Source organism: Ornithorhynchus anatinus, chromosome 4 (assembly GCF_004115215.2).
Source record: "Ornithorhynchus anatinus isolate Pmale09 chromosome 4, mOrnAna1.pri.v4, whole genome shotgun sequence".
NCBI lineage: Eukaryota > Metazoa > Chordata > Mammalia > Monotremata > Ornithorhynchidae > Ornithorhynchus > Ornithorhynchus anatinus.
The window spans coordinates 53806890-53821228 of NC_041731.1; the positions used below are offsets into that span (position 1 = coordinate 53806890).

Genomic DNA, 14339 nt, shown 5'->3' on the forward strand with positions numbered 1-14339 from the left:
CGCGATTGGCGATGGGGAAGGGGACGTGGCTCGTGGTGGGAGAGCGCGATGGGCGGAGCGGGCGGGGGGGCGGGGCCCGCGGGGGAGGGAGGCTTGGCCTGTGGTGGGAGGGCGGTGATTGATTGGCGGAGGGCCAGGGGGCGTGGCCTGCGGTGGGAGAGCGCGATGGGCGGAGGGGGGAGGGGGCGAGGCCTAGGCAGGAAGGGCGTGACTGGCGGAGGGGAAGGGGGGCGTGGCTCGTGGTGGGAGGGCGGTGATTGGCGGAGCGGGCGAGGGGCGTGGCCTCCCGTCCGTCGGTCGGTCGGTCGGTGGGTCGGTCGGTCGGTCGGTGGGTCGGTCGGTCCGCAAGCGTTGTCGGGGTGTGGGCGGGGGCGGCGGGGCCCTGCGGACGATGAACGGGGCGGCTGCGGGCGGGGGCGTCGTGGGGGGGAGCTCGAGCGCCGCCCCCCGGCTGAGCAGTTTTCTGCCCGCCATCCCCTCGTCCAAGCTGACCGACGTCTGCTACCTCAGCCGGGGCGCCTACGGCACCGTGTCGGCCGCCCGGCACGCGGACTGGCGCGTCCGCCTCGCCGTCAAGTACCTCACCCTAAGGGACCCCATCACCGACAGGTACCGCGCCCCGACCCCCGGGCCCCCGCTCCTCCTGCCTCGCCCCCTGCCCCCTGCCCCCTGCCCCCCGCCCCCCGCCCCCCGACACCTCCCCCTTTCCCTTTCCCCCCTGCCTCTTTCCCTCGGAAACCTACCCCTTCCCTCTGCCTCCTGCCTCTTGCCCCCTTTCCTCTGTCTCTCGCTCCCCGCCCTCTGACCCTTCCCCCTTTCCCTTTGCCTCCTTCCCCTTTCCCTCTACCCCCTGCCCTCTGCCACTTTGCCCCTTTCCCTCTGCCCCCTGCCCCTTTCCTTCTGCCTCCTGCCCCTTGCCCCCTGCCCTCTGCCACTTTGCCCCTTTCCTTTTGCCCTCTGCCTCCTGCCCCTTTTCCTTGGCCCGCTGCCCCCTGCCACCTACCCCTTTCCCTCTGCGCCCTGCCCCTTGCCCCCTGCCCCTTTCCCCCTGCCCCCTGCCACCTACCCCTTTCCCTCTGCCCCCTGCCCCTTTCCTTCTGCCTCCTGCCCCTTGCCCCCTGCCCTCTGACAACTGCCCCTTTCACCTACCCCTTTCCTTTTGCTCACCGCCCTCTACCAGCTAGCCCTTTCCCTCTGCCCCCTACCCCCTTCCCTCTGCCCCCTGCCCTCCGACACTTACCCCTTTCCCTTTACCCCCTTCCCCTCTTCCTCTAATAATAATAATAATAATGTTGGTATTTGTTAAGCGCTTACTATGTGCCCAGCACTGTTCTAAGCGCTGGGGTAGACATAGGGGAATCAGGTTGTCCCACGTGGGGCTCACAGTCTTCATCCCCATTTTACAGATGAGGGAACTGAGGCACAGAGAAGTGAAGCGACTCGCCCACAGTCACCCAGCCGACAAGTGGCAGAGCTGGGATTCGAACTCATGAGCCGTGACTCCAAAGCCCGGGCTCTTTCCACTGAGCCACGCTGCTTCTCACCCCTTTCCCTTTCCCCCCTGCCTCTTTCCCTCGGAAACCTACCCCTTCCCTTTGCCCCCTTCCCCTTTCCCTCTGCCCCCTGCCCCCTGACACCTACCCCTTTCCCTTTGCCCCCTTCCCCTTTTCCCCTACCACCTCCCCCTGCCCTCCGCCACCCACCCCTTTCCCTTTGCCTCCTGCCCCTTGTCCCCTGCCCTCCGCCACCCACCCCTTTCCCTTTGCCTCCTGCCCCTTTCCCACTGCCCTCCGCCACCCACCCCTTTCCCTTTGCCCGCTGCCCCTCTCCCTCTACCTCCTGCCCCTTGGCCTCTGCCCGGCTGCCCCGGAGAGGAGCCCGCCTTGGGCAAAAAGGGGAAGGAAGGAAGTGGAGGGAGGGAGGAGAACCAGCAGCCCTGGGCCACCCGTGGGAAGCTCGTTAGGCCCCCTGACCCCTGACCCCTGCCCCCGCAGCCCCCCAGACCCCCTGCTGCCACCGCACACCCCCGCCCACCGACCCTGCCCGGCCCGGGCATCCGTCCGCCCGGCCCCGGCCCACGTCGCGCTTGCTGCAGCCGATCGAAGGCCAGAGTGGTGGTGGTCTTGTCGTCGTCGTCGTCGCTTCCAGCCTGGGAGTTGATGTTGAGGATGCTGAGGGGAAGCAGCGTGGCTCAGTGGCAAGAGCCCGGGCTTGGGAGTCAGAGGTCATGGGTTCGACTCCCGGCTCTGCCCCTCGTCAGCTGCGTGACTGTGGGCGAGTCACTTCGCTTCTCTGGGCCTCAGTTCCCTCATCTGTCGAATGGGGATGAAGACTGGGAGCCTCACGTGGGACCACCTCACTCCCCTGGATCTCCCCCGAGCGCTTAGCACAGTGCTCCGCACCGAGGAAGCGCTTAACGAATACCAACGTCGTTGTTATCCTGGGAGAGGCAGCGTGGCCTAGTGGAAAGAGCCCAAGCTGGGGAGTCGTGGGTTCTAATCCCCGCCCCGCCGCTTGCCAGCTGGGTGACTTTGGGCGAGTCACTTCGCTTCCCTGGGCCTCGGTGACCTCGTCTGTAAAAACGGGGATGAAGACTGCGAGCCCCACGTGGGACAACCTGATGACCTCGTGTAATAATATAATAATAATATTGGTATTTGTGAAGCCGCTCACTATGTGCAGAGCACTGTGCTAAGCGCTGGGGGAGAGACAGGGTCATCAGGTGGTCCCACGTGGGGCTCCCAGTTAATCCCCATTTTACAGATGAGGGAACCGAGGCACAGAGAAGCCAAGTGCCTGGCCCACAGTCACACAGCTGACAGAGGGGCAGAGCCGGGAGTCGAACCCATGACTTCTGACTCCCAAGCCCGGGCCCTTCCCACTGAGCCACGCTGCTTCTCTGAGTCAGCTGGGTGACTGTGGGCAAGTCACTTCACTTCTCTGTGCCTCAGTGACCTCATCTGGAAAAGGGGGATGAAGACTGTGAGCCCCACGTGGGACAACCCGATTCCCCTGTATCTACCCCAGCGCGTAGAACGGTGCTTGGCACATAGTAAGCGCTTAGATGCCATAATTATTATTATTATTATTATTATTATTCCCCTCCCCGTGCCGTCCGCCGGGCCTCTGCTGGGCTACACGCCACCCTTCTCCGGCCCGGCGGGCAAAAACGGGCAGCGGGGGCTCCGCCCTTCATTGGTTCATTCCACGGTATTGATTGAGCGCTGACTGTGTGCAGAGCGCTGGATTGGAAGGTCCAATCCGGCAAGAGATGGAGACCGTCCCCGCCCGACGAGCCCCCGGTCTAGAAGGGGGAGACGGACGGCGACACGGAAGACGAGAAGTAGGCGGACGTCAACAGGAGGATGCCTGTTCTCCAACGCTCCAGAAAGGGAAAACGAAAGCGGAAGAAAGAGACGGGGACTCTCCCCTCCGGAGCTCAATAAATACTATTGAATAAATACTATTGAATGAACCCCGTGGCCGGTCACCACCGGCTCGGACTCCCCCCCGCCCCCCCCCCCGGCCTCGAGGTGCCCAGCTCCGTAGGACGCACGTGCCATGAAAACCGCCCCGAGGCGGCGAAGCGGCCCGGCTCGGTGGCTACGGCTCCCGCTCGGCAGGACCTGGGTTCTAATCCTGACACGGGTCTGCCCGGTGGCCTGGGACAGCTGGGCCTCGGCTCCTTCATCTGTAAAAAGAAACAAAACGGGGTGAAGACTGGGCGCCCCAGGTGGGACTCTGTCCAACCGGATGAGCGTGCGGGTACCCCAACGCTAGGGATGATGGTGTCTGTTAAAGCGCTTACTAGGCGCCCAGCGCCGTCCTGAGCGCCGGGATAGGTACAGGGTCGTCAGATCGTCCCCCGTGGGGCTCGCGGTCGTAATCTTCCGTTTTGCAGATGAGGTCACTGAGCCACAGGGAAGTGAAGTGACTTGCCCACAGTCACACAGCTGACAGGTGGCGGAGCCGGGATTAGAACCCGCGACCTCTGACTCCCAAGCCCGGCCTCTTTCCCCTAAGCCGGGCGCGTGTTATGTGAGTGGGAAAATTAAGTGTCTGCTTACTAAATTAGAGGAACTCTGCTTTTGTTTTCAGGTATTTAGGAGAGTGAGGAATATAGAGTACTATGGATCTTTATCTCTGTTGCCAACTGTGGATTGTGTTCTTGTATTGTATTTTCCCAAGTGCTTAGTACAGTGCTCTGCACACAGCACTCAATAAATGCTACTGAATGAATAATAAGCACTTAAATACCATAATTATCATTATTATTATTATATGGTGAAGACAGGGGTCCTTTTGAAGTCTCCCAGCGCTTCACTATAGAGCCCGAGCCTGGGCGTCAGAAGGTCATGGGTTCTAATTCCGGCTCCGCCACTTGTCTGCTGTGTGACCTTGGGCAAGTCATTCTCTGTGCCTCAGTTACATCCTCTGTAAAATGAGGATTGAGATAATAAGCCTCGTGGGGGACCGGGACTGTGTCCAACTCGATTTGCATGTGTCCACCCTAGCGCTTAATACAGCGCCTGGTGCATAGTAAGTGCTTAATAAAGACTATCATTATTATTATTATTATCATATGCCATTTGCAATCTGTCATTCAGTCATAGTTTTGATCGCTTACTGTGTGCAAAGCGCCGTACTAAGCGCTTGGGGAAGTACAATAGCACAACAGACAGACACATTGCTGCCCACAATGTGCTCCCGGTCTGTCCCGGCCCCCTCCCCTTCACCGAACATTGTCTCCCCGAGCGGTCTGAAGATCTGGTCATTTGGAGGGGAGGTTGACGAGAGCTTGCCAGGCTGCGGTCCTTACGGCCGGCGATGTTTCAGCATCACTGGGGTTTTGCCTTCTACTCGTGATCTTGGGAGTCGTAGGTCATGGGTTCGAATCCCGGCTCTGCCACTCGGCAGCTGTGTGACTGTGGGCAAGTCACTTCACTTCTCAGGGCCTCAGTGACCTCATCTGGAAAATGGGGATTGAGACTGTGAGCCCCAAGTGGGACAACCCGATTCCCCGGTGTCCACCCCCAGCGCTTAGAACAGTGCTCTGCACATAGTAAGTGCTTAAGAAAGACCAAAATGGTTGTTATTATCTGCTAGGGTTCAGGGTCACAGAACACGGGCTGTGCTTTCCCACACATCTGTTGATATTGGCCTTTTGTTTCTAAGGAGCAGGTGCCCCGCCAAGGGCGGTGGTTGGTGAGTGGGAGGTGCGTTTTAGCCCTTTGTATGTCAAATTAGGAAGTCTGTGAGCACATCATTTGGGTTTAAATCAGTGAGTCAGCCACACTTACTGAACACCCATTGCACCGGGAGCTCTTGAACGTTTAGAAGTATGTGGGAAGTCACAGGAAAATAAAGGATGAGATTTCTCTAAACATAATAATAATGTTGGTATTTGTTAAGCGCTTACTATGTGCAGAGCACTGTTCTAAGCCTTGAGGGAGATACAGGGTAATCGGGTCGTCCCACATGAGGCTCACAGGTAATCCCCATTTTACAGATGAGGGAACTGAGGCTCAGAGAAGTGAAGTGACTTGCCCACAGTCACCCAGCTGACAAGGGGCAGAGCCGGGACTCGAACCCATGACCTCTGACTCCCAAGCCCGGGCTCTTTCCACTGAGCCACGCTGCCTCTCGAAAATCGAAACAGAGATTTTCTCCCACTGGACTAGGTCCCTCCTTTAGGTAACTCTCGAGGTTTCAGTTCGTGCCAGGTTCTCCTCTTGTCTTCAGTCCCCCTGCTTGTCTTCTGTGCTGTCGCGTCGTCTCCCGACCCACAGCGACTCCATGGCCACGTCTCTCCCGGAATGTCCCACTCGCCATCTGCAATCGGTCTGGTGTCCGCCGAGTTTCCTCGGTAAAAAGACAGAAGCGGTTTAATAATAATAATAATAATAATGTTGGTATTTGTTAAGCGCTTACTATGTGCAGAGCACTGTTCTAAGCGCTGGGGTAGACACAGGGGAATCAGGTTGTCCCACGTGGGGCTCCCGGTCTTCATCCCCATTTTACAGATGAGGGAACTGAGGCCCAGAGAAGTGAAGTGACTTGCCCACAGTCACCCAGCTGACAAGTGGCCGAGCCGGGATTCGAACCCATGACCTCTGACTCCCAAGCCCGTGCTCTTGCCACTGAGCCACGCTGCTCCGTGCAGTAAATTTGAGTCTCCGCCCTCGACTTTCTCCCGCGCCACTGCTGCCCAGCGCGGGTGAGCTCTGAATTGTAGCAGGTTGCCTTCCACTCTCTGGCCACTGGCCAAGCTGGGAATGGAATGGAATGGACAGGCCTCTGCTTGACTCTCCCTCCCGTAGCCGAGACTGGTAGAGGACTGGAAACTCTCCAGGTGCCATCCTGAGAAGGGCAATCCCAGTGCTAATGGTTACTATCTCAATATCTTCACCGTGGGGAATAGGCGGTCAACACTAGCTTGAGAAGCAGCATGACCCTGGTGGAGAGGGCACGGGCCTGGGCGTCAGAAGGACTTGGGTTCTGATCCTGGCTCCGCCGTTGGCCTGCTGTGTGATCTTGGCCGGGAATGGTGATGATGTTGGTATTTGTTAAGCGCTTACTATGTGCAGAGCACTGTTCTAAGCGCTGGGGTAGACACAGGGGAATCAGGTCGTCCCACGTGGGGCTCGCAGTCTTAATCCCCATTTGACAGATGAGGGAACTGAGGCACAGAGAAGTGAAGTGACTCGCCCACAGTCACACAGCTGACAAGTGGCAGAGCTGGGATTCGAACTCATGACCTCTGACTCCAAAGCCCGTGCTCTTTCCACCGAGCCATGCTGCTTCTCAAACTAGTGTTGACCGCCTAGTCCCGCTATACGGGAAGCGGCGCGGCTCAGTGGAAAGAGCCCGGGCTTTGGAGTCAGAGGTCATGGGTTCGAATCCCGGCTCGGCCACTTGTCAGCTGGGTGACTGTGGGCGAGTCACTTCACTTCTCATTGCCACGGTGACCTCATCTGGAAAACGGGGATTGAAACTGTGAGCCCCACGTGGGACAACCTGATTCCTCTGTGTCTACCCCAGCGCTTAGAACAGTGCTCGGCACATAGTAAGCGCTTAACAAATACCAACATCATTATTATTATTATTATTGTTATCTTGGTCAAGTCACTTTGTGCCTCAGTCCCCTCACCTGTAAAATGGGGATGAAGACTATGAACCCCGTATGGGACGTGGACTGCCTGATCATCTTGACTCCACTCCGGCACGTAATAATAATGTTAGTATTTGTTAAGCGCTTACTCCGTGCAGAGCACTGTTCTAAGCGCTGGGGTAGCTACAGGGGAATGAGGTTGTCCCACGTGAGGCTCACAGTCTTCACCCCCATTTTACAGATGAGGGAACTGAGGCACAGAGAAGTGAAGTGACTTGCCCAGAGTCACACAGCTGACAAGGGGCAGAGCGGGGATTCGAACCCATGACCCCTGACTCCCAAGCCCAGGCTCTTTCCACTGAGCCACGCTGTAAGACAGCGCCTAGCACGTAGAAAGTGCATAACAAATAAGAACATTAAAAAGAAATATTCAATCACTGGTCTCCAAGAGTCCAGAAAGATCAGGTGGAGGCCGCTGAAACTACAGTATTCCTGCCGTAGTTCCTGTTCTTCTATTTACGACCTGCATTCTTCACCCTGGAGTGCTTTCATTCAGGTCTTCAAGAAGGCAGTGTTTACTTTGTCTTGGCACTAGACTAGTTTTTTTCCATTATATCACTAGGGTTCAATTTCCTCAACTTTCAATTTGGAATAATAATGCTTTGTCCTCTCAGGTGCTCTGTCAATCAGTAATGTTTTTTTGAGTTCATACTGAGTACAGAGCACTACAATAATAATAATAATGACGATATTTGTTAAGCACTTACTGTGTGCCGAGCACTGTGCTAAGCGCTGGGGTAGATACAAGGTAGGGGCTCACAGTCTTAATCCCCATTTTAGGGCTGAGGTCACTGAGGCACAGAGAAGTTAAGTGACTTGCCCAAGGTTATACAGCAGACAAGTGATGGAGCCGGGATTAGAACCTACGTCCTCTGGCTTTCGTGTCCGTGTTCTCGTCACTGGACCCTGCTGCTTGGAACTCCATCTTCACGTCTGACATCCTACTGCCCTTTTGAAAGCGTAACTCCTTCAGGAGACCATCTCCAATTAGTTGGTAATCTTCCTGACAGATGACCCTCCCCACTTTCAAAGCCTTATTAAAAGCACATCTCCTCCAGGCGGCCTTCCTCATTTCCTCTTCTCCCACTCCCTTCCGAGTGCCCTTGGCCTTGGATTTGCACTCTTTATTCACGCCATCAGTCCCACAGCAATTATGTACATATCCACACTTGATTTATTCATATTTAATGCTGTCTCCCCTTCTAGACTGTAAGCTCTCTGAGGGCAGGGAACATATCCACCAACTCCGTTACACGGCCCTCTCCCAAGTGCTTAGTACAGTGCTCTCTGCACACAGTAATGCTGAATAAATACGAGTGATTGACTCCCAAGTTATATCTTCCACTTTGGCACTCTGGACCGTTAAGGTGTTCACAACCCTCCGGTAGCATTTATGACCACCCTACACACATCCTATTAAGCACCGACGTACATGCCTTTCCCATTTTTACTTCTTCCTCCTATCTGTAATTATTTTAGGGTCTGTTTTGTCCAGTAGACTGTGAGATCCTGAGGGCAAGGATTATGTCTAATTGATTCTATAAACTCTCATACAGCAGGGTGGCTTAGTGGAAAGAGCATGGGTCTGGGAGTCAGAGGTTACCTCATCTGTAAAATGGGGATTAACTGTGAGCCTCATGTGGGACAACCTGATTACCTTGTATCTCCCCCAGCGCTTAGAACAGTGCTCGGCACATAGTAAGCACTTAACAAATACCAACGTTGTTGTTGTTATTCTCTGTGTCTCAGTTACTCCATCTTTAAAAGGGGGATTAGGACTGTGAGCTCCACATGGGACAACCTGATTACTTTGTATCTTCCCCAGTGCTTAGGACAGTGTTTGGCACATAGTAAATGCTTAACAAATACCATAATAATAATAATAATAATAAGGATTCGAGCAAGCGCTCGGTGGCAGGTGAGATGAGGATGAGGCACAATGAGTAGGTTCACGTCAGAGGAATGAAGACTGCGAGCTGAGGAAAAGAGAGTGGATAAGTTCCAAGCGCTTAGTACAGTGTTTTACATCCCAAGTGTTCCAACAATACTAATGATAGGACACTGGGTTAAATATTTCATTCATTCAGTAGTATTTATTGAGCGCTTACTATGTGCAGAGCACTGAACTAAGCGCTCGGAATGTACAGTTTGGCAACAGATAGAGACAATCCCTGCCCATTGACAGATAAAGACAGATAAAGACAGTCTCTGCCATGACGGGCTCACAGTCTAATCGAGGGAGGGAGACGGGCAAAAACAAGACAACATAATCATGCTAAATAGAATCAAGGTTTGCCATATCCTGTCCCACTTACCGCATCAGCCTTCTCACCTACCTCTCTGCCTGCCGCCTCTCCTTTTTCCAATGCATACCTCACTCTGCCACCCAGATCGCCTTTCTAAAACAGCCATTTTGCTCACGTGTCCTCACTCCTCCAGTTCCCTCGGTGGCGGCTCCTCCATCCTCACTCCTCCAGTTCCCCCGGTGGCGGGCCCTCCGTCTCCACATCGACTCCTCGCCATAGGATTCAGGGCACTCCGTCAGTTCTCTCCCCTTAACTTATCCTTGCCCCTTTCCCACAGCGACCCAGCCCGCACACTTTCCTTCACTCTCACCTCACCATTCGTTGATCCCCCTGCTCCCGTCCTCCCTCCTGCCAAGAACTCTCTCCCTCTTCGTATCTGACAGACCAGCACTCTTTATCTTCAAAGCCCTCCTGAAACCTAAACTCCTCCAGGAAACCTTCCCAGACTAAGCTTTCATCACCCCCTACACTTTATTTTTCCCTTGCTACTGCCTCTCCCATGCACTTAAGGTACCAACCACCATCCCCACAGCTCTTATTCATTCGGTAGTATTTATTGAGCGCATACTCTGTGCAGAGCACTGAACTAAGCACTTGGAATGTACAATTCGGCAACAGGTAGAGACAGTCCCTGCCCATTGACGGGCCTACCCAATTGGGGGAGATGTACAGATCCTTTTACTCATTTGCTTTCCTTACCTGTAATTTATTCTACCAGGGCAGCAGCATGACCTGGTGGATAGAGCATGGGCCTGGAAGTCATAAGGACCTGGGTTCTAATCCCGGCTCTGTCACCTACCTACTCTGTGACCTTGAGCAAGTCACTTCACTTCTCTGGGCCTTGGTTCCCTCATCTATAAAATGGGATTTAAGAGTGTGAGCTCCCTTTCGGACAGGGACTGTGTCCAACCTGATTAACTGGTATCTACCCCAGTGCTTAGAACACTGCTTGGCTCATAGTAAGTGCTTAACAAGTACCATAATTATTATTATTATTATTTGCATTCTTAATAATTCCTGTTTCCCCCATTAGACTGTAAGCTCCTTGAGAGCAGGAGTAGTGCCTATCAATTGTATTGTACTCTCCCAAGGTCGTAAGTACAGTATTTTATAGAAAAGAAGCCTTCAAGAAATGCCATTGATTGATCGAGAGAGCTGATTTAAGGTCCTAGAAAGAATGGTCAGTAGTTTCTGCTTGATGAGGAGATAATTGGGCAGGTGGGGAGTGTGGAGACCGGAATCAGGGAGATCAGGGAATAAGTTGATGCAGTATAGCTCTGTACTGGTTCATGAGTGAAACTGTTGTGGTAGCCGGCTGGATGAAGAGGAAGGGGAGATTCTGGAAATGTCAGGAAGGAAAAACTGAATATAGGGGTTGAAAAGGAGAGAGGGATCAAGGAAAATGCCATGTTATTAGGGAAAAAATAGTTTTTAAATCTCGGTGTTGCCCTGGTTTGGTAAATAGCTCTTCTCCCATGCAATTGATAAATGCTTTTCAAACTACCTTTTTTTCTTGTCATTGTAAATGTTGGCTTTTTCAGGGACAGAATAAGACCTATTTCTAATCTCTCTGTTTTGTTTTGATTAATCATTCTTAAAGATGAACCATCCTAGGGAGAGGATTCCAGCCCTACCCCTTCCCCAGAGCATAGAGCCTACTCTTCGTGGAATAGGGGGAAAGAATGGATTGAGAGGAGGGAAAGGAGTGGTAGAGATTCTAATCCCAAAACTGGACCCAGGATTGCTTCTCACTTAGTAGGAGTTGCTATGGCCACCCTCGGGAGCCACCTTCCCCTGTCATTTCAACCCTTGGCCCTGCCCTCTCCCTCGGCATTAGAAGGGATTCACTGAGGAAGATGCCCGGGCAAACATGACTTCATCACTCCCCCAGCCTCAGGCCAGTGTGATTCTGGCTCAGTCCTGGTGGGCAGGTTTGGGCTGGGACAATCCTGTCTGGACCAGCCCCAAGTCACCCTCAGTTTGGCCGATGCCTCAGGAAGCCCCGGTTCGGAAGCCCGTGAGGGTTTTGAGTCTGATCTGCCTCTGGGGGTGATACAGGCCCGTTTCCTCGACTGGGGAACTAAAACAGGGCTCATCCCACCATCTCTCAGCGGAATTCTTCTCAGTGTTCGGCTTCAGTGCCCAGATACACGACGCACGTGGCTCGCTTCTGTTTTTGAGATTAATTTAGTTCTTTTATGAGTCCAAAGTGGATGGAATCGAATGGGGTAAAACTGCTTAATACGCAGAAATAGCCACTACTTCTAGTTTATGCTTTCAAGCTCACCACACATTTGGTTCACCCACTATGCTCCGGGAGGTATATATATATATCCTTAGAAATGTGGGCAAATTAAAGCCTCTTATGGGCCTCTTCTTACTCATATTAAAGGAGTTCTGTATGAGCTGCTCTATTTTTGAAATCGTTGTTTTAATTAAATCATTTGATTGGTAACAGTTTAACTTGGAAATTAGTCATTTCTTTTCAATTGATAATTATATGTCCTAATGTATTTTTTTTTCTCCTGACAGTGAAAGAAGAAATGTCTTACGAGAAGCTGAAATTTTACATAAAGCTAGATTTAGTTATATTCTTCCAATTTTGGGTATCTGCAATGAGCCTGAATTTTTGGGAATAGTTACGGAATACATGACCAACGGATCATTGAATCAACTTTTGCAAGGGGTAAGTACACTGTATCTTCTGTCGTCTTTACTAGTTAACATCATTTGACCTTGGATGGTTGTGGAATGCAATAAAAACCTGTTTAGGATTATCCAACAAAATTTTGGCAAGGGAAGCAACCAGTGGCTGAAAGCAAGAGCTATGATTCATTCAGGTTGATATTTTATGTCAGTGGCGGTCAGTTTTATAGTTTCTCCTCAGTCATTGTTGTTTGCACTGTTGAAGTCGTCTTCTAAAGGGAAGAAGACAATGGGGAGCAACAATATAATAATGGTGGTATTGGTTAAGCACTTACTATGTGCCCAACACTGTACTGAGCACTGGGGTGGATACAAGAAACTCTGGTCAGGTACAGTCCCTATCTCACGCAGGGTTAACCGCCTAAGGGGGATAGGAGTTTAATCCCCGTTTTACAGATGAGGAAACTGAGGCACGACAAAGTGAAATGTTACCCACGGTCACACCGCAGGCTGATGAGAGGGCAGGCCAGGCCTTTGAAGGCCCTGCAGCATCCATCCCCAAACCATCTAAGGTTGACATTCTAATACAAGAAACCTGGATTCAAAATAAGAGTTCGTCTTCGTGATTCATGACCTAGCTTAATCGTTAACTGTGAAAGCAGGAAAGATGTGCTGAAAAGAAAAATTGGAAGGGAGACATATGCCCTTACGTGGAAAAAAAAATAATGAAATAAATTTCTAAAGGTCAAACTTACTTTCCTGAAAATGACCAGTTGAGGTTTGACTTACTCACCCCATGGCAGCCTGATTGGAGACTGGGAGAGAGATTATGAACTAGAATTTCCAAACGATCTAAGTCATTTCCTGGTTCTAAATTGGGAGTTTAAGATGGAGCGTTACCTCTTGCGGGTAACTTTTGTGTCCATTTAATGACCCTCAGCAGCACACTGTACTTGAAAGAGGAAATAGCTGGGAAAATACACTGACCCACCCAGAGTGCCGGGTGTTGTTTCCCTAGAGCTGTGAAAATTCCTGCTTCAGAAGCGAAGATCTGGAGCCCTTCATTTCCACGTAGCAGTCAAGGACTGCTTCTTTTGTATTCTTTTCAGAACTGAGAGCTGCTTCTCTGAGATTACCCTTGATTTTTGCCAAAGTGGTGATTCGTTGGGGGAATCCTTGACGAGCAACTTTCGTGTCTACCAACTCTATTGTATTGTTTTCTCCCAAATGCTAAGTACAGTGTTCTGCACACAGGAAGCGCTCAGTAAATGCCATTGATTGATTGATTGGACTCTCCCCAGCACTTAGTACAGTGTACTGCACACAATAAGTGCTCAATAAAGACCACTGACTGATTCAGAAAGTGACTTGGCAGCTGCCTGGGGTGATGGAGAGCAGGTGGCCATTCCTCAGACCTCAATTTTCAGGGTTCCATTTTTTTCCCCTACCAGGGGGTTGTGAACACTGAGGACTCTCAAACCAACACTCTCGAGTATGAGCTTCAAAAGGACTCTGCTCTAGGAAAAATTGCCCCGGTTTTTCCCAGACAATACATACAACATGACAAGCCAGTGTTAGGTTCTTAGGAGCCATGTTACCTTTCTCTTGTGGCAGCATGATCTAGCATGAAGAGCAAGAAACTGGGAGTTAGGAGATCTGAGTTCCAATCCCAGCTCTGCACTGCCCTGCTCTGTGCCTTTGGGTGTGTCACTGACCCTCTCCGAGCCTCTGTTTTCGCATCTCTAAAGTGGGGATAAGACACTCAACAGAGTCATTTCACTTCTCTGTGCCTCAGTTCCCTCATCTGGAAAATGGGGATTAAAACTGTAATCCCCATGTGGGACAACCTGATGACCCTGTATGTCCCCCAGCGCTTAGAACAGTGCTCTGCACAGAGTAAGCACTTAACAAATACCAACATCATTATTATTATTATTATTATTATCCTATTGTGAGGCTCCTGTTACATATGATACCCGGGTCTGGGTTGTTAAAGTCTTTTACTTCCTAAAGCGTGAACCCTGTGTGGGACAGGGACTGCATCTGATCTGATTCTGTTGTTGTTATCCCAGTGCTTAGCATAGTGCTCGTCACAGTCTCCTTGTTAGACCTACAGACACACTTGGATGTTGAGACCGATGGTAAGCACTTAATAAACATTGTAACTAATTAAAGTGTTAGTAGGTGCCTAACTTCATCCCATTCATTCATTCAGT

At 51.9% G+C, this 14339-nt stretch overlaps 1 protein-coding gene across 1 annotated transcript in view; it reads left to right on the forward strand.

The window, feature by feature from the left end:
* Nucleotides 1-341: 341 nt before the first annotated feature.
* The window catches only part of RIPK2 (receptor interacting serine/threonine kinase 2), a 57409-nt gene continuing 43411 nt past the window's right edge, over nt 342-14339 (forward strand). Inside the window, exons 1-2 of the mRNA XM_029063883.2 lie at nt 342-609; nt 12010-12163. Coding sequence (XP_028919716.1) covers nt 392-609; nt 12010-12163 — 372 coding nt within the window. The 5' untranslated portion in view covers nt 342-391. The remainder of the gene's footprint in view (nt 610-12009; nt 12164-14339) is intronic.